At 41.1% G+C, this 21,979-nt stretch overlaps 1 protein-coding gene across 1 annotated transcript; it reads left to right on the top strand.

Moving 5' to 3' along the window:
• The first annotated feature begins 912 nt into the window (after window positions 1–912).
• On the top strand, window positions 913–18,961 carry LOC144462497 (B-cell receptor CD22-like). The gene is made up of 12 exons (XM_078166447.1): window positions 913–1,075; window positions 6,588–6,933; window positions 7,744–7,971; window positions 8,159–8,512; window positions 8,862–9,071; window positions 10,671–10,928; window positions 11,193–11,450; window positions 11,692–11,952; window positions 12,630–12,714; window positions 12,825–12,885; window positions 14,794–15,014; window positions 15,101–18,961. The coding sequence occupies exons 3-12, from the start codon at window positions 7,872–7,874 to the stop codon at window positions 15,159–15,161; spliced, it is 1,869 nt and encodes a 622-aa protein (XP_078022573.1). The 5' UTR covers window positions 913–1,075; window positions 6,588–6,933; window positions 7,744–7,871; the 3' UTR covers window positions 15,162–18,961.
• The last annotated feature ends 3,018 nt before the right edge of the window (window positions 18,962–21,979 follow it).

Raw genomic sequence — 21,979 nt, 5'->3', positions numbered from 1 at the left:
CAAGTCTTAACTTTAAGCGTCATACTTCTGAGTTTTGAACAGAATTTTCCTAGAATTTCGTCACAAGGAGCAACTCTTTGTACCAGGAAGCTTTGTGAATACGGCCCCAGATATTTTTTTGAATAAAATATTCAGTAACTACATCATTCCAGCTATCATCATGTTTATGCAAAGTGTTCAATATTCAAATTACAAGGGGACAAGTGATACCAAAGCTGCTGTCAGATTCCACGAAACCTAAAAATACCCAGAAACTAGCTTATAGTGACACCTCTGCCAGTCATGTGACTCTCCTCTTGCAGGTCGTGGTGATCTGTTGAGAGTCCAGTCATAGCTTTGCTACCGTAACTGAACAGGCAGTTCTGTCAAGATATGTGTTTTGTTAGGATGGACCCTGCAACACAACATCAAAGTAAAAGTTCACGTTAACTCACAGGGCCAGGCAGAAGTCAAAAAGCAGACAGGCAGAGATAAGCAGGCAAACTCATCCAAGAAGGGGGTCAGGCAGGCAGTAACAGAACGCTGGACCACTAAGGTAGAAGCACAGTAGATGATCTGACAAGGAACAAATGAAAGTGGTCAGGTATATTAACAACAGGGCTGATGGGGAAGTGGGAACAGGTGTGCAGGTATGTGGGGAAGGTCAGGTGATGGGGGAGAGCAGCAGCAGCAGGGGTTACTGCGCAGCAGGGAGGGTTGGAAGGATCTGAAAAAGTGGGAAATGAAAGCAGACAAGACAGTCTATTTTTCATAATCTACAGTATACAAGGAAGTTCATGCAAAACAAGTCATTTCTTTACTTCATCTTGGGGATTCAGCTGCTCATGCATGTTAATTATGTAAAGAGGAAGAAAGCCGTGGCAGTTTTTATCAGCTGCCCCATTCAACTGTGTCCACAGAGGATATGACTTTTCTTTCAAGATCACATCCTTCTCTGTTTTAAGCAGAGCTCGTCTGAGTTAGTAATATTGCTCAGTATCTACATTCTAACATGAATATGGAGAAATGAGCGGAGCAGCTATGAGTTTAACAGCAGCAGCTAGTGGGTTTCTTTTCCTCCTTCTCTCTGTACAAGGTACTGTAGGTCTACATCTATATTTATAATTTAATGAATGTAGCACACTCATTTTAGTCGCAGGACTGCAGGAGGAGGTAAGTTAAAGCAAAATTTACTGAGTAATTACTGGTAATTAGTCACCAGATCACCAATAGATTTGATGATGATGTGATACAATGTGATATTTACCTTTAAAACCCTGTCACACCAGACATTTGCTTGCTTTAAAACCGGAAATTTAAAATGAATCATCTTTTAATGAGTCATTTTTCAGGTCGTTTTTGGTGCACACCGCACTTTAAGATAATCAGAAGAAAAAAAAATGCGCTCACTTGGTTAGTCTGTACTTCTCCATTAGTAGAAAGAGTCATGCGCGTCTTTAATTTAGAGCTACTCGGTGTGTGTCAACTGTTTGCCACACCATACATGTTTCTCTTTACTGGCTGTCATGCTAATGAGGAGAGAGATCACCACGTGGTAAAGAATATCAGGCTGAAAAAAGACAGGTTTAAAACTGAGGAGAGAAAATACAATATGTAGGCCTACTCTAAAAAGCACATAATCCTGACAGTGGCATTGACCTCAGTGTGGCACTTCAGTAACAGTAATAAACTTTATAGTACCAACGTGCTAATGCAGAAGAGTTTCACATCCGCATTCTGCATTTCTCTGTACTTTCACACCCCTGACCACAAACAGGAACCAAACCAAGCAAACACATAATTTCATCACAAACCATGCCCTTCTAATAATTATTACTCTGTCTGTTTCTTCTTCTCTTTTCTCAGAAGAGATTAAGGTTTCAAAGTATTCCTGCTCCCTCACTGCCCCTTCAGACACTATGATGCCCTCCTTCTACTGCACATAGACATGAATACAGAAATATAATGTGTATGATGCTTTACTCTTGTCTTTCCTGATGTGTCACCTCTCTATTACGCTTAAACACCCAAGTCCATCCCATGGGCAAAAACTGGGACAAGTCTGCAAATAAATAGGAGGCATTTATAGCAGTGGCAGTTCTAGCATATTTGGTGCCATAGGCCAGTGGTTAACAACTGGTGGGCCGCAGGTCCACTCTGTATGGACTAGGGATCTACCATCGGCACTGCCGATAACATCGGCCGATATTCAGCATTTTTATGATAATCGGCATCGGCCGTTTTTTCCACCGATAGCCGATTAAATACGCTTATTTTAATTAAAATACGTTTATTTTAATTAAAACGTGCTCCTTTGGCTCTCATGCAGCCGTCTTTCTCTGCCTGTCTGCCTAAAGTCTCAACTCTGTGCCGTGTGACCAGTGTCCCGCCTACAGCCCCCACTGATTGGCTACACGACACAAGTGAGTGACAGCCAATCAACACTGAAGGTAGATGCAGCTGCAGCGGCACAATCTATGAGCGGCACAGAGAGAGAGAGAGAGAGAGAGAGAGGACTGCTCCGGGAAGCAGCAGTGTGATGTTTGAAGGCAAGGCAACAGAAAATGTCGAAGTTGCAATAAGAAATCCTCTATGCTGAAGTTTTAAAAACACCACTGTTGATGCTTGATAAACACGCCATCTTCATACTGTATCTCAGTGTCTGTTCCCCCCCTCACACGGTTGCTCGCAAGTCGCAACGGGCAGCCATTAGAAACAATAATGTCGTCTTAAACTATTTCACATCGGCTGCTAAAGCTAACGGACATGTAGAAGTTTACTTCAGTGCATTTCAGCTGTGTATGGTCAGTATGGCGCTTGCTTGTGTGTGTGTGCGTGTGTGTGTGTCGCGCTGAGAAGAAACTTGTCTGTGTGCAGCTATGTTGACATGGACTGTGTGTGTGTGTGTGTGTGTCGCGCTGAGAAGAAACTTGTCTGTGTGCAGCTATGTTGACATGGACTGTGTGTGTGTGTGTGTGTGTGTGTGTGCGCGCGCGTGTGTCTGTGTACATGCACGCTAGCTTCAGCAACTGATGTGAAGTTGTTTTGTAGGCCTCATTAGTTCGTTTAGACATGCATTTAAAAAGTATAGAAGAATATCAATCAAATTTACTTGGCATTAAAGTACTCATTTTGCTGAAAAAATTAAATGTGACTGGTATATTAAATACATGTAATTACAAATTACTTTAATAAAAACAAGTCTGGTAACCACTGAAAGTTTAATCTTTATTTATAAACTAATTATGCTATTTGATGTAAAAAAAAAAAAAAAAAATCTGAAAAGTAATAACTACTAAAGCTATCAATAAATGAAGTGAGCCAAGGTTCCTGTTCCTGCCACCCTCTTTATTGGTTTGCACTTAATCAGGCTGGATCAGATGTACCTGAGAGAGAACAGAAGACATCATTAATTAACTGTTATTTATTTCAGTGAACTTTTATAAATGCTGCTAGAAGATCCCTGAACATTTTGTTTTTAGATAATTTAACTTATTGCCGAGACTCAAATTTTAATACTGTGCAGTTCAGTTTTTACTTTGATTTTATAAAAAAATCAGGGAGACATTTCGTTTTCAGTGAACTTTAAGAGATCTCTGCACTTTTTGGTTTTTATATAATAAAACAACCAACCATTTCAACCAAGATTTGCGTCAGAGTTTGTGTTTTTCTACAAAAGTTTAAGGTCTTTTTATCACAGATTTTCAGTGTACAAAAACAAACAAACAGTATACTGTTTGTATTCAGTCTAATCCCAGGTGTGTTATTCTAAATTTTGACACCAAAATTTTAATTTTTACTGCAAATGAATATTGGTTCTAAATATCGGTTATCGGTTTCCTTGACTACTAATAATCGGTATCGGTATCGGCCCTAAAAAACCCATATCGGTCGATCCCTAGTATGGACCAAAAGTGACTCGAGAAGTTTGTAAAATACATTTCATTTTGAAGTACATTGAATTTCTGGCACAGAGCTTTTATTCTGAAGTCCAGTAATGGACAGCTACTTAACAGAGACAGCAAACTAGCTCAACAACATGGCCAAGCACAAATATAACCCTGAATGCAGACCTTGAACTAATGACTAAGGAGAAATCTAGACCTCGTGGCTGGAGAAATTGGGAACCAGCGCCCTAGGCAAGCCTTCCCCTGGCACCCCACCCCTCAAAGTAACACGTAAAAAAATAACAAATTAACTGCAGAATTGAACTAGGGATGCAGCGATTTTGAAATTCCGGGTCGATACTCATACCTTTAAATGAACAATCAATAATGATATTACATTGGTGTTTATTTGGGTTTTTTTGTTGTTATTTGTTCTTCTTTCATGCTATGGAAACACAGAAATCTACACTATACAAATAAATAAAGTTTGGGGCGTCGGTGGCTTAGTGGATAGAGCAGGCCATGTACAAGGCTGTTGCCGCAGCGGCCCGGGTTCGACTCCAGCCTGTGGCCCTTTGCTGCATGTCATTTCCCCTCTCTCTCTCTCCCCCTTTCACGCTTAGCTCTCCCAGCAATTAAAGGCAAAAAATATCTTAAAAAAGAAAAAAAATAAAGTTTTAAAGTCATTCAGTCCTTCATTACACGACATTTGAACGAGCACAAATTCAATAATACACATTTATAAAACAACCTTGAACATAACCTTCTTTCACATGACAAACATCTTTTAAAAAAACAAAACAAAAAGCCTTTTTATGATGTATGATACATCATAATTCCCTTTCCAATATCTATTTGATGGTGCTGTGAAAACATCAACACATTTCTCCTTGAAACAGCTGGATTTATTCAAGTTTCTCTCCAAAAGCTACATTTTACAAGATTACATTGAACACATCATGAGAACATTTTAATTTACCTTTGCCTAATACTAATTTTTAGTGAACAGAGCTTGAATGCTCCACACTGTAAATCAGTAGCCCCTTTTACACTGCCAGATTTACGGCGAATGTTGGGCTGTTTTGCCAGCAAGCTGCGAGTGTTTAGACACACAGAGCCGGATTGGCGAGTTGATTCGAGGCGCCCAATTTTCCGCCTCTAAGGGTAAACATATTGGCAGAACCTTTTTGGTTTAAAGGCCCTGACACACCAAGCCGACAATCGGCCGTCGACCAAAGTCGGGCTGTCAGTGAACGTCTGTCGCCTTACTTTTTGCGGTGTGTCCCGCACCGTCGGCCCTTCGTCGTCGGCGTCTTTTTGGCCGATTGAGCATGTTGAATCGGTGGCGGAGCTAGTCGGTGAAAGAGATCACTCTGATTGGCTGTTCAGGTTTTATTTCCTCGCCCCTGTAGCGAGTGAATCTGCCTGTAGTGAAACCGGGGCTAACCGGTGCTTCCTCCTCAGGCTCCACTTCACTCAGCTGGCTGACATCCGCTGCTTCTTCCCACTTTAACCTGAATAACAAACCGGAGCTAGCTGTGAGCGGCTAGCGGAGCGTTAGCCACAGCATGACCGGAGGGAAGCACAGCCAGTTAGCCTCCGCTAGCTTCCCAGCTAGCCCCGGCTCTCCGTTTGGATCCAACCGGAGCACTGAGCGCCGTTGTAGACTTGTGGAAGGAGCTGTTGATGACGCCGCACGTGCGACCCACTGGCGGTGGATAAATAATAAACAGCTGATAGCAGGAATTAGCAAGCAGCTTGTAGCAAGAGGGAAACGCAAACCTGACAGACACTGTAAAGATGAGCAACTGGGGGAAGGAATTGCGCTTCGCAAACGAAGAGCCCATTAACCGTCAAATGACAGGAACGGTGAGGGACGGGCCAACTTACGAGAGAATCGCCGAAGGACTGACCAGCCGCGGCTTCCCTCCCACGTCACTGTTTACGTCACACGCTGAGCTACACGTTTTGTTACTTGCTCATGCCCCCCATTGCCCCCAAAAAGGGGCATTCTGTATAAACAAAAGTAGGCAGGCGGCATTTTACTGCACTCCCCGATTTTGTTTTTGTACTGCCAATGCTGAAAAAAGACTGATTGGGGTTTCCTGCAAATCTGCACAATTCCTGTTTAAAAAGGGCTAGCGCAATTAGTACTAGTAAAAAAAATAGTAAAAGAAACATTTTGATTCTTTATTTTCTATTTGTGGCGCCCCCTATGGATGACGGCGCTTTAGTATTTGACTGTGCTGCTTATGCCACAGGCCGGCACTGATCCACAGGATTAAACCAGGCAGGATGAGGCTTATGCTTCACAAATATGTCTCACAGACCCTGTTGTGTCACCCTGTCTCACTTGGATTAGGTGTCCCAGTAAGACATTGCATTAAGTGCCCCAGTAAGACAAGCCAGTGACCCAGCATGCACAATACCAGTACCTTGAAACTCCCTTACCACTATGGAATATTTTCAATGCCATCAGTTACAGCTGTGCTTTTCCTGCAATGACAAGCCAAAATGTCTGCTGTGAAAGAGGTCTTTGTCCCATTTTAAGGTTAAAAATGATCTCACACTTATCATGAATGTTTTGTGACGCTGATTGCCGTAAGATAAGATTCTGGGGTGCTTGGCGTTTGTCCAGGTTACCTTTTCTCAACCACCTCCACACATTCAAGTCTGATGTTATAAGTCTGACTGTGGTTCCTGATGTGCTCTGTGTTACAGTGATACAGGGTGGAAGTGACTGGGGAGTGACTTACACTCCTTCTCCGATCTGTGCCTTGAAAGGATCAACAGTGGAAATACACTGCAGCTACAGATACCCATCCGGAGTGAATACTACAGTTGAGAGAACATTGTGGTTTACTAAATGGCAGGATAACGAACCTGTGGATCTGAGAGCAGACTCAGAATACGCAGGTCGTGTGCAGTATCACTGTGCTAACAACTACTGCACTCTGATAATCACAGACCTGAGAGAGAGCGACTCAGCTGAGTACAAGTTCAGGTTCACAAAACCAACCAGGTGGGAAATATGCTGGCTCACCTGGAGTCACTTTGTCTGTCACAGGTAACATTTTTGTTAGAAACTAAAAGTTAAAGGGGAGCTATTATGCTTTTCTAGTTTTCTGTATGCTATGATACAGTGTTTGATGTCCATGTTAAAGGAGCAGTGTGTAATAATAATAATAATAATGATAATAATACATTGGATTTATATAGCGCCGTTGGAGGAGCCCAGACAGGTAGGAGTGAGCCAGGTTGTGGAGAGCTTTGTAAGTGATGATGTTTGTTTGAGTTTGAGGTAGATACGCTGGGGGATGGGGACAGTCATTCCCTGGCTGCTACATGTACAGTAGCCACATGCTAACATCAGGGAATGTTGGTTGATAGTTAATTTCTCCATGCTTTCGGATCATTTTCCTGCTGAAACCTTCCCGCGATTTTGTTTCTTGGTAATTTTTCAAGGTAGAAAGTGCTGTTATTTTTCCTTACAGTCATTCCTGGGCTGCAAAGACAGTGCAGAGATGCCAATTAAACAGATTTGGAAGACTTAGACATGCTGGCCAATCACAGCAGACTGCACTTTTTCAAGAGAGGCTTTAAGAGAGAGGTGCTAAAACTGAGCATTTCAGATGGGGGGAGTGATTACAGGTGTTCCAGCACAGACAGTATGAGAAAAAAAGTTTTTCCAACATTTAGGCATGTAAACATAATTTAGGAGAAACACAAAGTGTGAACCTTAAAATGATAAAATCCCCTTTAACTCCAAATGTTCAACATTTAGGAAACACTATGATGATTTTCTGTGTGTGTAATATAATGCGTGTGTGAAGACAGCTCAGTGAGAAATTATATTTTTGTTTCTTTATATATCCAGGTTTCCAGGTGAAGACTAACATAGTAAGTTCATGCCTTGGATCCTGTAAATATGCAACGCTGACTTGTCACAGTACTTGTCATCTACCTCATCATCCTTCCTACATCTGGTACGAGAATGGAAAGAAAATGAAGAGAGACCAGGAATCTTTTTATCACCACTTTTATCCTAAAGACAGCTATTCCTGTGCTCTTAAAGGACATGAGGATGTCCACTCTCCGTTAGTGTGTAAGTTTACTGCACAGTCTTCCACTAACATGACACTGTGTTCAACCTTTTAGCTTTCTTTCTGTATCATGACTTCATGCATCTTTTACATGGCTAACTTCATCCACAGTAATACAGCCAGCTGTGAATTATGACAGGAAAAAACTCTAATTTTCATAATAATAATCAAAAATATTTCATTTTTCAGGTGTCCATGGTCAGTCCTGTAACAGAGTGACGTACACTGACAGAAGCATCTGTGCCTTCAAAGGCTCATCAGTGGACATTTCCTGCACTTACAAGAGTTATGAAGATGATGTTGAATCTAAACTCTGGTTCAGTTCTAAGCTCAGTGACCAGCAGAGGTATAACATGCGACCTAAGGACGTTAGTAAAGACTCCCAGTATGATCATCGTGTTGACATCAAAACACGGGGAGGACACTCCACTCTGAGAATCACTAACCTGAGAGAGAGCGATTCAGCCCAGTATCGCTTCAAATTCAAAGCAGGAAGCTTTGAATGGGAGAATAGTTTACCTGGTACAACTCTGACTGTCACAGGTACTGATGAACACAAGCTGTTTGTGTCGTTAATGTCGCAAAATTTAATGTAATTTAGTGAGATTTTGTGCTTTTTTGTTCAAAATGATTTTGATAAATGCATGGTCAGGTAAAAGTGAAGACTGACACAAGGGAAAGTACTGACTGGGAAGCAAATACAATTTTAAAAAGTATGGATAATAAGCACATTGATGTGAGGAAGATGATGAGTTGTAGTTCAGTGTGCTGTTGTGTATGTTTTACAACAAACATCCTTCTCAGGCTTAGATTAGAGATTAAGGTATGCACTGTAGAGTGGTAGATTGTGCATGGTGTAATTTTTTGTGACATCCCTGTTCCTTATTGACAGATCCAGATTTACAGGTGCAGGTGATCTGGTCTCCTGCGGGTCCAAAGCTGATTTGTCACAGCAGTTGTCTTCCTTCTGGTCATTTCTCCTTCATTTGGTACAAGAATCAGACGGAGATTCAGGGAGAAACATCTGTTTCGTATGGAGGATACGTCAATCTTGCAGACAGTTATTCCTGTGCCTATCAGAGTTACCGCTCCCCTCCAGTGTGTGAGTTTACTCTACTATGCAACCCCAGAAAGTAACAGTACAAGTAAATGCTGGTATGAAAAAGCAAGACTTAAAAATGAAAAGAGAATTCGAAGAAACCCTTTGACTATCCAGGGCAGGAGAGCAGTCACTGTGCAGTTACCTGTCACAAATCTCATTGAATCATTACTCACCCTCTCTGCTGTAGGGCGCCATTTTCTGCTTCCTTCATGAAGTCGGCTTCATCGTCAAGTGGAATGTAGTTGCGAGCTTGAAGCGTCAAATCTTACAAGCAGGCGTGGCTGGAGTGGAAATTCAAACTTTGAGAGCGTTTGTTTGCACTTGCTCTTATGTGATTAACCTGTGATCTAATCTGCAAGCTAGGACTGCTGATGTGCCAATCCTTATGATTTTAGTTTGTAGTAACGAAGTGATGAAAATGCTTTGCGCCACCCAGTTGCCAATTAGAGTTAAATTTCTCCAGTCACCTTGAGGCGTCCTGTTCTACATATCTATCAAGTTTAGTAAAAATCCATATGGCGGTTAGGCCTAGATAAGAAATTAGCTCTCTAGCGCCCCCATTTTGTTTGATGGGGTCAATAATGGAGGGGTCCCCTCAGATTATGTGTGGTCATATGCCTACAAAGTTGCGTGGTGATGGGTGAAACCCTTGAGATGTTATACACCTTTATGTGATGAGCCACGCCCTCCGCAATATTCATTGCCTTATAGAAGCTCAGTTTTAGTAAGTTTTCCAACTTTTGCCAAGAGGGAACTTTAGATATTGGTCTCTAGATTATGTTCACCCAGTTTCATGCAGATCGCTCAAACTTCCTAGAAAGAGATCCATTTGAAGTGTTTTTCAAAAAATTCAAAATGGCGGAAAATCTATATAAGCGGAAGTTATGGGTTCTTGAGGCAAATGTGTTCCTCATGAGGAGAGGCATCTCTGTGCAAAGTTTCATGTCTCTACGACATACAGGGCATGAGATATGCCCATTCAAATATTCAATTTCAATCAGTTGCTATAGCGCCCCCCTTTGGCCAATTGATGTAATATTGCTTCATTGGCATCCTCCCATGACCCTCTACCACTGTGCCAAATTTCACATGGATTGACCAAGTCAGTGAGGAGAAAAACGTGGAACAGACACACACACAGAGTTTTCATCATTATTTAGTAAAATAAGATATAGTAAGATTGACTGCATTAGTATGTTGTGGGCATCCATTTCTTAGCAAACTCTACCTAAAAAATGCAATTTAATTTAATCTATTCAATTTAAAAATCCTTCACGGGGAACCTATTTGTGGCCGTTCGCGCGTGGGAATTATAAGTGTGTGACACATCGAAAGCCCTGATTGGCAGCCATTGTGAGGGATGATAACAATTAAAAGAAGAAAGCTGTGAGTGTGACAATGGATCGCTTAATTGTACAGAGCAAATTACAATAAAGCACCGGTGAACATAACCTACCACCTAAAAGACAGTAGACAGTATCACGAAAGCTACCTGTCTTGTGTGTTCTTATTTTTATTGTCTTATGTCATGAGAGTGATAACACACATTATAAATCCACTAACATACTCATATTAATGGATGCATATTCTGTCCTCCAGATGCTCCAAAGGTTCCCACGCTGTTGACGAGTTCCTCTGGTGACATTATGAAGGATGATTTAGTGACTCTGACCTGTAGCAGTGATGCTAACCCAGCAGCCAAATACACCTGGTACAAGAAGAACCAAACACCTCTCAGTGAAGGACCACAGCATTTCTTCAGCTCCATCCAGTCCTCTGACTCTGGAGAGTATTACTGTGCAGCTGAGAACGAGCTGGGGAGGAGGAGTTCTGAATATGTTATTATCAATGTGCAATGTGAGTAAAAATGGCTTATTCAAAATAGCTTAAATGTGTCAGATGTGTTGCATCTATTTAACAAAGGTTTGCTTTTGCTTGCTCTCCTCACAATTAATGTCTGCAGCTGTAGTTCGTTGAGCAGCTCAGTTTTAATTAGCATTTATATATTAACTGCACTGTTCAGGGGATTCAAACCATCATATTCATCACAAGACCTCCTCTAAAGTTTCAGATGCTGCAACACACCACAATTCATAAAAATCGCTGTTAAATCTTTTCCAGATGCTCCAAATGCCTCCTCTGTGTCAGTGAGTCCCTCTGCTGAGATAGTGGAGGGCAGTTCAGTGACTCTGACCTGTAGCAGTGATGCTAACCCAGCAGCTAAATACACCTGGTACAAGGAGAACCAAACACTGCTTGAAGGAAAGGAAGACATTTTTTTCACCTCCATCAGCTCTGAGGACAGCGGGAGTTACCACTGCAAGTCTGAGAATCGACATGGACGGATCAACTCTACTTCTCTAGTTTTAGATGTTCAGTGTAAGTTTCACAAACATCAGCAAATCATGTAGACACAGTGTGTTTCAAAGATGAGACACAGATGTAAAAAATCAGATGAGTTAATTGCAGAAATAATTTCATGCTATAAAGAAGCAACACTTGAACACATGTTCCTTGAAACTTATTGCACTCTTTGTGAGAAAGGTTTTCTGCTTTGCACATTAGCGTCACTGAACATATACACGTTGCATCATATCTGTTTATACATACTCTCCTCCAGATGCTCCAAAGCTTCCCTCTGTGTCAGTGAGTCCCTCTGCTGAGATAGTGGACGGCAGTTCAGTGACTCTGACCTGTAGCAGTGATGCTAACCCAGCAGCTAACTATACCTGGTACAAGGAGGATGAAGACTCACCAAAAGCATCAGGACAGATCTTCACCATCACTGACATCAGAGCTGAACACAGTGGGAATTATTACCGTGAAGCTCAGAACACAAGAGGACGTCAAATATCCACCTTACATCTGACTGTTGTGGCAGGTAAGTTATGTGCATACAGCCACATGCACCTCTTTACTACATATTTTATTTGGATACCTTCACACACCCTCGACCAAACCTATGAAAATGATCTCTGTGCGGTTAATGGGTGGATTATGAGACAGTGGGCCCCTGGGCACAGATATGCAAAGGGGCCCTGTCACCTCTCTCACATGGGAGCAAGACACAGGATGTTGTGATGGTTTTGCGTTTCTTTGTAGTTGGTTCTGTGTCTCTTTGAGGTATATTTATGTCTTTTTTCGGTCATTTTTGTCTCTTTATAGTTGTTTTGTGTCACTTTGTGAATGTTTTGCCTGTTTTTGTAGTTGTTTTGTGTCTCTTTGTAGTTGTTTTGTGTCTCTTTGTGAATGTTTTGCCTGTTTCTGTAGTTGTTTTGTGTCTCTTTGTGGTTGTTCCATGTCTCTTTGTGAAATTTTGCCTGTTTTTGTAGTTGTTTTCTGTGTCTTTGCAGTTCCTTTGCATCTCTTTGGGGTCTTTATGAGTCTCTTTCTGGTTGGTATGTGTTACTGTGAATGCAGGTGAAGGCTAGGGGGCCCTGCTGACACTTCCATGATACAATTGAACACCTACTGGAGATTTAGGTGTGATATATTAATCTGTAATTACTCAAACATCCTGTATTTCCCAAATCAGTTGTCAGTGTTTTTTCCTGACAGGTGCCTGGAAATTAGCAGCTGCAGGAACCATCTCTTGTGTTCTCCTGGCTATCTTAGCAGTCCTCGCTGTCTTCCTTTGGATAAGGTGAGCAATTCTGTGTGACTCTGATTATGCTCTTCAATGCACGTAAAATTTTGTTATCTGTTCCCTAAACTGATTAGTTAATTTATTCAATTGCTCATTTTTCTATCCAGAAGAAAAAAGGCCCTCACACAACAGTATCATGGCGGAGAGAGACCTGACAATGGACCACAGGTGAGAAAAGACTGAGAAAGTGAAAGAGTTAGAGAGAATGCTCAGCTGAAAAGTGATTCATTTTTCCTCCTTTTTAGTTTCTTCACCTCAGTCAGTTCTGGGTTTAAATAAGTCACCACAATTTCCTTTAAAAAGTAGTTTTGGGTAGATTATCCTGCATAATTGGAATACTGTTTCTGGAGGGCCGTATTCCTTTGAGTTTTTTAATTCTTCGTTCACAATCAAAATGACATGTAATTTAATTGTGTGGCATAATGTTGGAAGTCTTAACTGCATGGCTAAATTTTTTGGAAAATACGTTTTGGTGTTAGTGATATGGATCTACAGACTCTAATCCAATTGCCAGATGAAAATGTTGGCATGGTAGGTATCTGCAGACAACAAATATATTACATTTGCATGTTTCAGTATCATATCAACATTTCTAAAGTGATGAAGAATATACATGGCTTTTTACGTAAAGCAGTTGTTCTTTGACAGAGACATGACTGCTGCTTTTCCAGCTGGGATAGTGGCACAGAAAGCTGTTGTTTTTTTACCGAGACATCGCTGTTTTTTTCTGCAAAGACAGTGGCATGTAAAGCAGTTATTTTTACAGAGACATCACTGTTTTTCCTACCAGGACAGTGGCACAATGGGTGTTTGTTTTTTTACCAAGACATAATGCTTTTCCTGCTGGGACAATGGCATGAAAAGAAGTAGTTTTTTACCTAGACATTGCTTATTTTCCTGTCAGAAAAGTGGCATGAAAAGCGGTTGCTTTTTACCAAGACATCGCTGCTTTTCCTGCCAGGATAGTAGGATGAAAATTGGTTGTTTTAACCAGGATAATTCTGTTTTTTCCACCGCATTAGTGACATGAAAAGAAATAGTTTTTTACTCAGACAACTCTTATTTTCCTGCCAGGAAAGTGCCATGAAAAGCAGTTGCTTTTTACCAAGACAATGCTGATCTTCCTGCTAGTAGGATGAAAATAGGTTGTTTTAACCAGGATAAATCTGTTTTTTTCCGCTGCATTAGTGACATGAAAAGATATAGTTTTTTACCCAGACAACTCTTATTTTCCTGCCAGGAAAGTGCCTTGAAAAGCAGTTCTTTTTTACCAAGACATCGCTGCTTTTTCCTGCCAGGGACGTTGGATTAAAAAAGTGGGTATTTTTACCAAGGCACTGCTGTTTCTTCTGCAGAGACAGTGACATGAAAAGCAGTTATTTTTACAGAGGTAACACCGCTTTTCCTACCAGGATAGTGGCACGATAGGCGGTTGTTTTTATTTGAGACAGCACTGTTTTTTCTGCACAGACAGTGGCATGAAAAGAGGTTGTTTTTTACCGAGGCGTTGCTGTTTTTGTCTGCCCAGGTATTTGCACGAAAAGTAGTTATTTTTTACCAAGACAACGCTGCTTTTCCTGTTGGGACAGTGTCAGAAAAGGCTGTAGTTTTTTACCTAGACATTGTTTATTTTCTCGCCAGAAAAGTGGCATGGAAAGCGGCTGTTTTTTGGAGGTTTTTTTTGTTGAGACATCGCTGCTCTTCCTGCCAATGTATGTATATGTAAATACATCTAAAATATAGTGTTAAAAATAATCTCTGTCAGTGGCACAGGGTTCACCAGTTAATGTTGTGAACATGAAGTAGCCTTTGAATATCAGAGACCTCTGCTGGTGACAGTAGGAATTGCAACAGCCTAAACACTTCTCAGGCTTCAGGACCACAGTTGTTTGGCTCAGCAAATTGGGATCAGTTCCAAAACAAAGAGCATCAAGTATTGTGCCCAGAAACCCTCAGTGCCCAGTGAAGGAATTTTGTATCATTCAAGAATAACCTACCATGATCCTTCCCCAAATCCAACAGGGAAGGTCATTTTGTGCAACATGGCATTAAAAAAAGTTCTGTTTGTCCCGTCAGCTAAACATGGGTCCAGTGTATGACGTCCCATCAGCTGCAGCACAAACGCAACCAGCAGAGCAGCAGGATGAGCTTCATTACTCCAGCATCAGCTTCCCTCAGAACCAGGAAGAAGCTCTCTACTCTAACGTCAGGCCAGCTCAGCCCCACAGGCACGAGGACGAGGACAGCGGTGTTGAATACACTGCTATCAAAACTGAAAGTGCCAGTGGTGCCCCGGGGTGAGCAGCAAATTCTAATCACTACATGATTAAAAAATACACGCTGAGTCATAAAGTGTGTGAACACTTTATTTGTCCCTTCACAGAACAAGACGTCAAGAAGATGGGGAGGATTTATTTGCACTCTACAGCACGGTCAAGAAATGAACTCAGCATGAACGTGTGGTCTGTTATTTATTCATGAGGTTTTATGTGCACCTTGATTATTTAGCAGGTGGCCACAATGAGGTTAGAAATACTGTGCACTCCTCAGGACAGCAACCGCTGCACCACCCAAATCAAAAAACTATTACCTCTTTTCCGAGTGTAGGAGCCATGTGTGTGTGTGTGTGTCATGTCGGTAAGTCTGGTAGCCTTGGACCACGAACCCCGTTTTTTGTTTGGGGGTTCTCGGTCTAGACCGATTCACGTCTCCATAAACGTTCAAATCAAACATGTAATGTACTCACCTCATAGGCACAGATGTTAGGAAGGTGTACGGGGGGTTGCCGTGTGTTTTCCGTTATTGTTCATTAAACATGCATTTTATCTCGGATGTCTGAAATTTTCTTCACCCCTTCTTCGTCCTGCAATGAATGAGTGCACCGGCTTTCTACTGCGCCACAGCGCCACTATAGCGGTTGGGAGGTGTATTACACATTGGTAGTGAGAGGCTCTAGCCTTGGACCAAGGGTGCGTCCCAAGTCTCTTATTTTATACTGCTAACTCCTAACTCCTTACTTGAACCGGAAGTCGTTCGAGGTCCGCCATCTTTAAGGCCGTCTCATGTCTCTTATTCCTGCCAGTAAGGAGTTAGCGTTAGGAGTTAGGAGGGATCTGTTAGGTGCGATGTGTAAGGTAACACGAGAGGTTCCTAACAGGAAGTCTTTTTCAGCTTGAGGCCATGACGTATAAATACCCGCCCCCTACATCTGGCTCATTTGAACGAGATGGCGGAGAAACAGCGCAAGCGTACCCGTTACATGCATTCTTTGCAATGAAATGCTGTAATTCACATGCCTACGTGACTACAAAGAGTAACGCTGATGATATTTCGTGCAAGACTGTCATGTTGTAATTAAGTTTATTTCATTCACAACCCGTTGCGTTGTTCAGCGGACTGTCGGTGATGTGTGGCTGTTAAATGTGCAGCTGCTCGAGTCCAGAACCACACGTGTTGATATAACACCACGCACACACACATTTGCTCATCATTAATTGTCCTGCATGTCATGTGAGTGTAATAATGTTTAATAACTTGTAGGTAATATTAATTATTAATATTAATATTAATTAATATTATTACTTTCATTAATGTTGTTGTAAGCTACTGTCTGTCCTGCATCTCTCTTTCTCTCTCTCTCTCTCTCTCTCTCTCTCTCTCTGTCTCTTTCTCTCTGTCTGTCTCTCTCTTTCTGTCTCATTGTGTCATAAGGATTACTGTTAATATATCATGTTAATCTGTTTTGTACAACATCTATTGCACGTCTGTCCGTCCTGGAAGAGGGATCCCTCCTCAGTTGCTCTTCCTGAGGTTTCTACCGTTTTTCCCCCATTAAAGATTTTGTTTGGGGGAGTTCACAGTAATCCGCTGTGAGGGTCCAAAGGACAGAGGGATGTCGTATGCTGTAAAGCCCTGTGAGGCAAATTGTGATTTGTGATATTGGGCTTTATAAATAAAACTGAATTGACTGAGGCAGACTGACAGGTCTGATGTCTTATTCACTCAGCAGCTGACTTGTTGAATGATGGTGAGTGGATTTAATAATAGTGATAATAATGATGATGATAATAATAATGATAATGATGCTCATCACAGTGACAGTGGCAGGGCTACAGACCATTCTTTAATTGCGACTAACTTCGGCAAATGACTCAATAACAATGGTAATACATGCAAACCTGTGTGACCAGAGTCATGACGGTGGGGGTGTGGTTATGGCTTTGATCAGCGAATATAATGTGACGCTTTACGTGACGCTTCAGAGTAAGGCCGTCTCATGTCTCTTAATTAGCAATCCTCGCTCCTCACTCCTAACTCCTGACTCCTTGCATGTTTTCCTAAGTGGGAGGGACTAAACAGTTAGGTAAGGTGGCTAGATAAGGTGGTTAGCAGTAATTTTAAGGGACTTGGGACGTACCCTATGACGTTCATTGCCTCTTACTACCAATGTGCAACACACCTCCCAACCGCTACAGTGGCGCTGTGGCGCAGTAGAAAGTCAGTGCACTCATTCATTGCAGGACAAAGAAGGGGTGAAGACAATTTCAGACATCCTGTTACTTGTATTCTTATGATACCTTGCACTAGCGTATGTATGAAATGCAGGGCTTTGTGATATGGCATTAAAGAGAAATTAACCGAGTAAAAGAGAGAGTGTGAATCAGTTTGTGGGCGCATCAAAGTTATCTCCAGCGCTTAGCCTCCTGCGGCGTGCCGGTTTTATAGTGATCGTCAGTCAGCCGCAATGCCGAGTCTTGACTTATATTTGTCCGCCTGCGTAGACAAGTACTATGCATGCTTTTCCTTCATTTTCATAATTTGGGTGAACTGAGCCTTTAACTGCCACATAACTGTATCAGCATGCTGCAGTGCATAATTTATGTGTAGTGTAAGGATAAAATACAAATAAAGTGCCGTTCACATCCGTGTTACATTTGTCAGAAGTCCGTTTATTTGACACTTTTTAGTCTTATGAGCAGAACAGTTACAGAGAGGCAGTTCTTGGCTATGGAAATCTTAAAGCTCCAGTTTGTAGGTTTTTTTGGCGGAAATGGAATATGAATTTCTTTGGTGCTTAATCACCTGAAAAAAGACTTGTTGTGTTTTTGGTACCTCAGAATGAGTCGTTTATATCTACACAGGGAGCGGGTCCTCGTCTATGGAGATCGCCATGTTGCACCACCATGTTTCTACAGTAGCCCAGGATGGACAAACCGAACACTGGCTCTAGATAGGATCATTTGAAATTAGTAGTTGGCAGCCCCTCTGCCATGAGCAGCCTTTAAATTAAAAAAAAAAAGTAAAGCTGCTCAACTCAGTCAGTAAGTTTACATGCAGCTTGAGAAAATCAATTATTGGCTTACGACTGAAACCGGACTTTTGAATGCATGTAAACAGCTTAGTCTGACTGAAATTGGACTATCTATAGCTCGACTAACACACCTAGATAATTCCACTGAAAATCTTAGTCTGACTGGAGTCGACTGGAGTCGGACTCTGCGTTCTGCACATGCACCACTTTTTCTTTTGCGGGCTGTTGACCTAGCAGCAGTGCGGTAACTCCCAGACAAACAAACACCGCCGCCTGTCGAGGCAGTCAGACATTACTTGGTCAAAAATTTGATTCTCTCCTCTGCATGTTAACTCAGACAAGACGAGAAGTCCGACTTGACTGATTAGCTGAGCTATGAGCTTAGCTCGACTACTGCGTGTGTGTGTAAACGTACCGAGTGATTTTAAAGCTTTAAATCACAGGATCCATTTCTCATGGAGATGAAGAGACCTTTGCGGACAATTTGGGTCACTGTGAAAAACCTCCTGAATGTCTGGGCACAGAAATGTTATAATAGAGAGAAGGTGAGCACATGTCATCAGGTGCTGGGCTACTGACTGTCAGTGACATGCCAAACAGTTTGGGAGAAACACAGATTAGTAATGTGAACTGCTTTATTCTGTGTTTTAACCACTTTAACCACCAGGGGTCTCATTTATACAACAATGTGTAGGATCCATACTAAAAATGTATGAACGACAAAAGTCAAAAATGGCGCACACCAAAATATATTCGACAGTTTCTACAATCATGCTTCCTATTCACCATCTGCATCGCCAATTTCCTGCTTTCAAAATGTTCCTAAGCATGAGTCAAAGTTTCTCCCAACAACGCTGGGTCACAACTTTTTCGTGGGAAGTGGCGTACGCCTCTTTCAGGCCTCGTTTTGTGCGTACGCAGTGTTTATAAATGAGACCCGTGATCTGTTTGTTTTGGAGAGGAAGAGACCTCTGTGCATAATTCCACCTCCTTAAAACCTCCAGAACAATTAACACTTAAAGGAATTTGCGCTGGCAGAAGTTTCAGCTGGTTGCAATCTAAAATTCACCGCTGGGCGCCGCCAAATTCTCCTAAATCTTTCACACTTCACCTTCAAAGGGGGACTACGCCCATTCTCAAAATTCATACATGTTCCTGTGGTCTAAGACAGTCCAAAATAATTGTGTCTTATTTTAAAGATTTTATTCTTGGTGAATTGTTTGTCTTTGTGCATTGCTAGTAGTTTATGGTATTTATAAATGGCTATGGAGCGATTTCACCAACTATTAACACTTTTGTGTCCTCTTTTTTGCCTTTTTTAATTTACTTGGGGCAATAATATCAACTGTCATGTTTTTTTTTTGTTTGTAATCAGATTGTATTTTTTGAGGAATAGGCCTTTACCAAACAGTTAAAATGTTGCAAAACAAACAAACAAAAAGTATTTTAATACTGCTATTAATATGTTATTGTACCAAAATATGTCAAATTCTTATCATGGAAGTAGTATTACCACTGCTAGTATTATTTCCACGCATTTATTGCAGATATTTACTTTAACAGTACTTTAAAAACATCTCAGTGACGAATGATAGATTTTTTTTTTCATCAAATATAGAACAGAATAACATTAAATATATGACAATAACAACAGTGATTAGAATTTTTTATTTTATAAAAATATGAATGTATTATTTTAGCATTACTACCTTTATCACTAAATAATAATTCAACTGTTTGTTCGAACATGGGTTTAGACAGTAAGAAAATCATACTTTAGAGATAATTTCAGTATATATAGCTATATATAATGGATAACATAAATTTATCACATTACTCTTTTTATTTCATAGCAAATAGTCAATTGTTATTACATTAGCTTAGCTTCATTACCTTTACCATAGAGGCACAAACAAATGGGCTGGTTGAGCATGTTTTTAGAAAATTTTTTGACCCTCATTAGACTTTTTTTGCCATGTAAAGTTACATAGATTTCTCCTGTTAGATCTCTGAAACTGCAACATGCTGAAAAAAATATACCTATATTTGAAAATCCCACAACACAGAGCCCTCATGCCTGGAGAGGCAAATTGAAAATACATTATAATTAAGGCACAACAAGACTCAAGAAAGTCAGCATGTATGACAAAAACTCAAAGTTATTAGTCAGTTAGACCCAAATGAATGCAGTTAATACCTTGTTGCCCTCTCGACTGGAGCTAAACTCCTGTTAAAGTCTCCCCATTTGTCTGTATTACTTGTTTATCTTTTGTGTTGTTTATCCCCGTCTTCACGTTAATGCACTGTTTATCTTGTAGTCAGTTTTCCATAACCTATGTCCTATATAACTTATGTCTGCTGTCTCTTCAAGATAAAAGCACTCCTGTGTTCATGGGAAATAACAAAATAAAAGCAACATAAATGCATCACAAATGCAAATTTAAAAATTTATTTTATCATTCACAACCAGCCGATCGTTTACATTGCAGAAATAGTCAACTTGGTGCCTTGTCCGATTTCCCTCGGGATAAACAAAGTTGTAAATTGTGGTATTACTACTTTTGCAACATCTTCTATCAACACTGCTGATGCCAGAAAATGTTTGCAACCACGTGATTAAGTTAGTCGAATATCTACGAGCTGAAGACCCATATTCCTTTTACAATATGTGAAGATCAAACCAGAGCTACAGAGGCCAGACTCACAGCTGCAGTGTTGCCTCGTGTCTGCTGGATGTGTAAGTATGCAGTCGTTTGCCACCACATTAATCATAACATCTTTGGCATTATATGATAATGATATGTCACAGTAGTGTCTTGTTGAGTCTCTCAGGAGACAAACATAAGCTAGCTTCTGTTTCTGTGGAAGGAAGATGAGTATATTTGCCATTTAAATAAACTATTTAACATTGTTATTGTTTTATATGTCTCTATTTAGTTAGCTAACAGGTGTTAATTTGGTTGTGATTTAAAAGTGAAATCCCAGTTTAGAATTTGCCAATGAAGAACATGGAGGGGTTTGAAGAAAGTAATGTTTGCTGATTTAGTAGTAGTTTGTAACTGCTGCTGCTAGATGGCGGTAAAGAGCCGAATTTGACCTGCAGATACTAGACAGTAATTCTAGTACATTTAATACACTTTATTATTGTTAGTCAAATTACTGATGAAGCTGTAATATCTGTTTGTCAGCAGCTGCAGCACCTCATATTCCTGCAGTACCAGCCTCAACACTCCCCCAGGATCAAGGCATATACCTTCACAGGGACGAGCAGACACACACATGCAAGCACACAGAAAAAAAGGGAAGCTGTATGTGTGATTAGAAAAGAGCAGAGGAGCATTTGTTCAAAAATGATATTTTTTGTTTTTACGGAAAGGGTATAGCACCAGAAAAGTACCGTTGGGCTAGATCCCATGCTAACTGAGGGGCCGGACACATGCCACCTTTTTCGCACCCTCATATTCTTTTTTTTTTTAAATGTAGACACGCAGCACACATGCTCAAACACCAGAGCGACGCAGTTGCTGTGGGCTCACGTTCACGAGTGCCTAATTTTCAGGGTGTGACAGCTGTGCCCTGCTGTGCCGGCTTTTAGAACGCAGTAGTGCACGCTGCACATCATGCGACGAGGACTGACCAGTCACAGCCGACAGATATCTTTCCCGTTATCTGTAAATATCAGTCAGTGATAAAAATGGAGAAGAAGTTGATCATTTTGGTGCAGGGCTGCCAGAGCTTTACAGCAGTCCCACAGACAATAGGCCGACACACAAACAGCACCTGAAGGAAGATCAGCTCTGCACTCAGGATCTTAGGTAAACGGGCTATGACACTGTGCTTGTTGAGGTTGCTTAGCAACCTCAGACGCGCTGCCACCGCAGTTTTGAAAGCTGGCACAGAAAAGGCACAAGAGTAGCACCCAGCGCGGACCTTACTTTTTCCAGGCAGTTA

Source organism: Epinephelus lanceolatus, chromosome 3, assembly GCF_041903045.1.
Source record: "Epinephelus lanceolatus isolate andai-2023 chromosome 3, ASM4190304v1, whole genome shotgun sequence".
Classification (NCBI taxonomy): domain Eukaryota; kingdom Metazoa; phylum Chordata; class Actinopteri; order Perciformes; family Serranidae; genus Epinephelus; species Epinephelus lanceolatus.
This window is presented reverse-complemented; position numbering and strand designations above follow the sequence as displayed.

Excerpts from the sequence above, each read along its gene's own strand:
- LOC144462497 (XM_078166447.1), top strand. The coding sequence starts at position 7,872 with ATGAAGAGAGACCAGGAATCTTTTTATCACCACTTTTATCCTAAAGAC. Across the intron at positions 8,513-8,861 it reads TACAACTCTGACTGTCACAG|ATCCAGATTTACAGGTGCAG; the intron begins GTACTGATGAAC and ends CCTTATTGACAG. Across the intron at positions 11,451-11,691 it reads TCTAGTTTTAGATGTTCAGT|ATGCTCCAAAGCTTCCCTCT; the intron begins GTAAGTTTCACA and ends ACTCTCCTCCAG.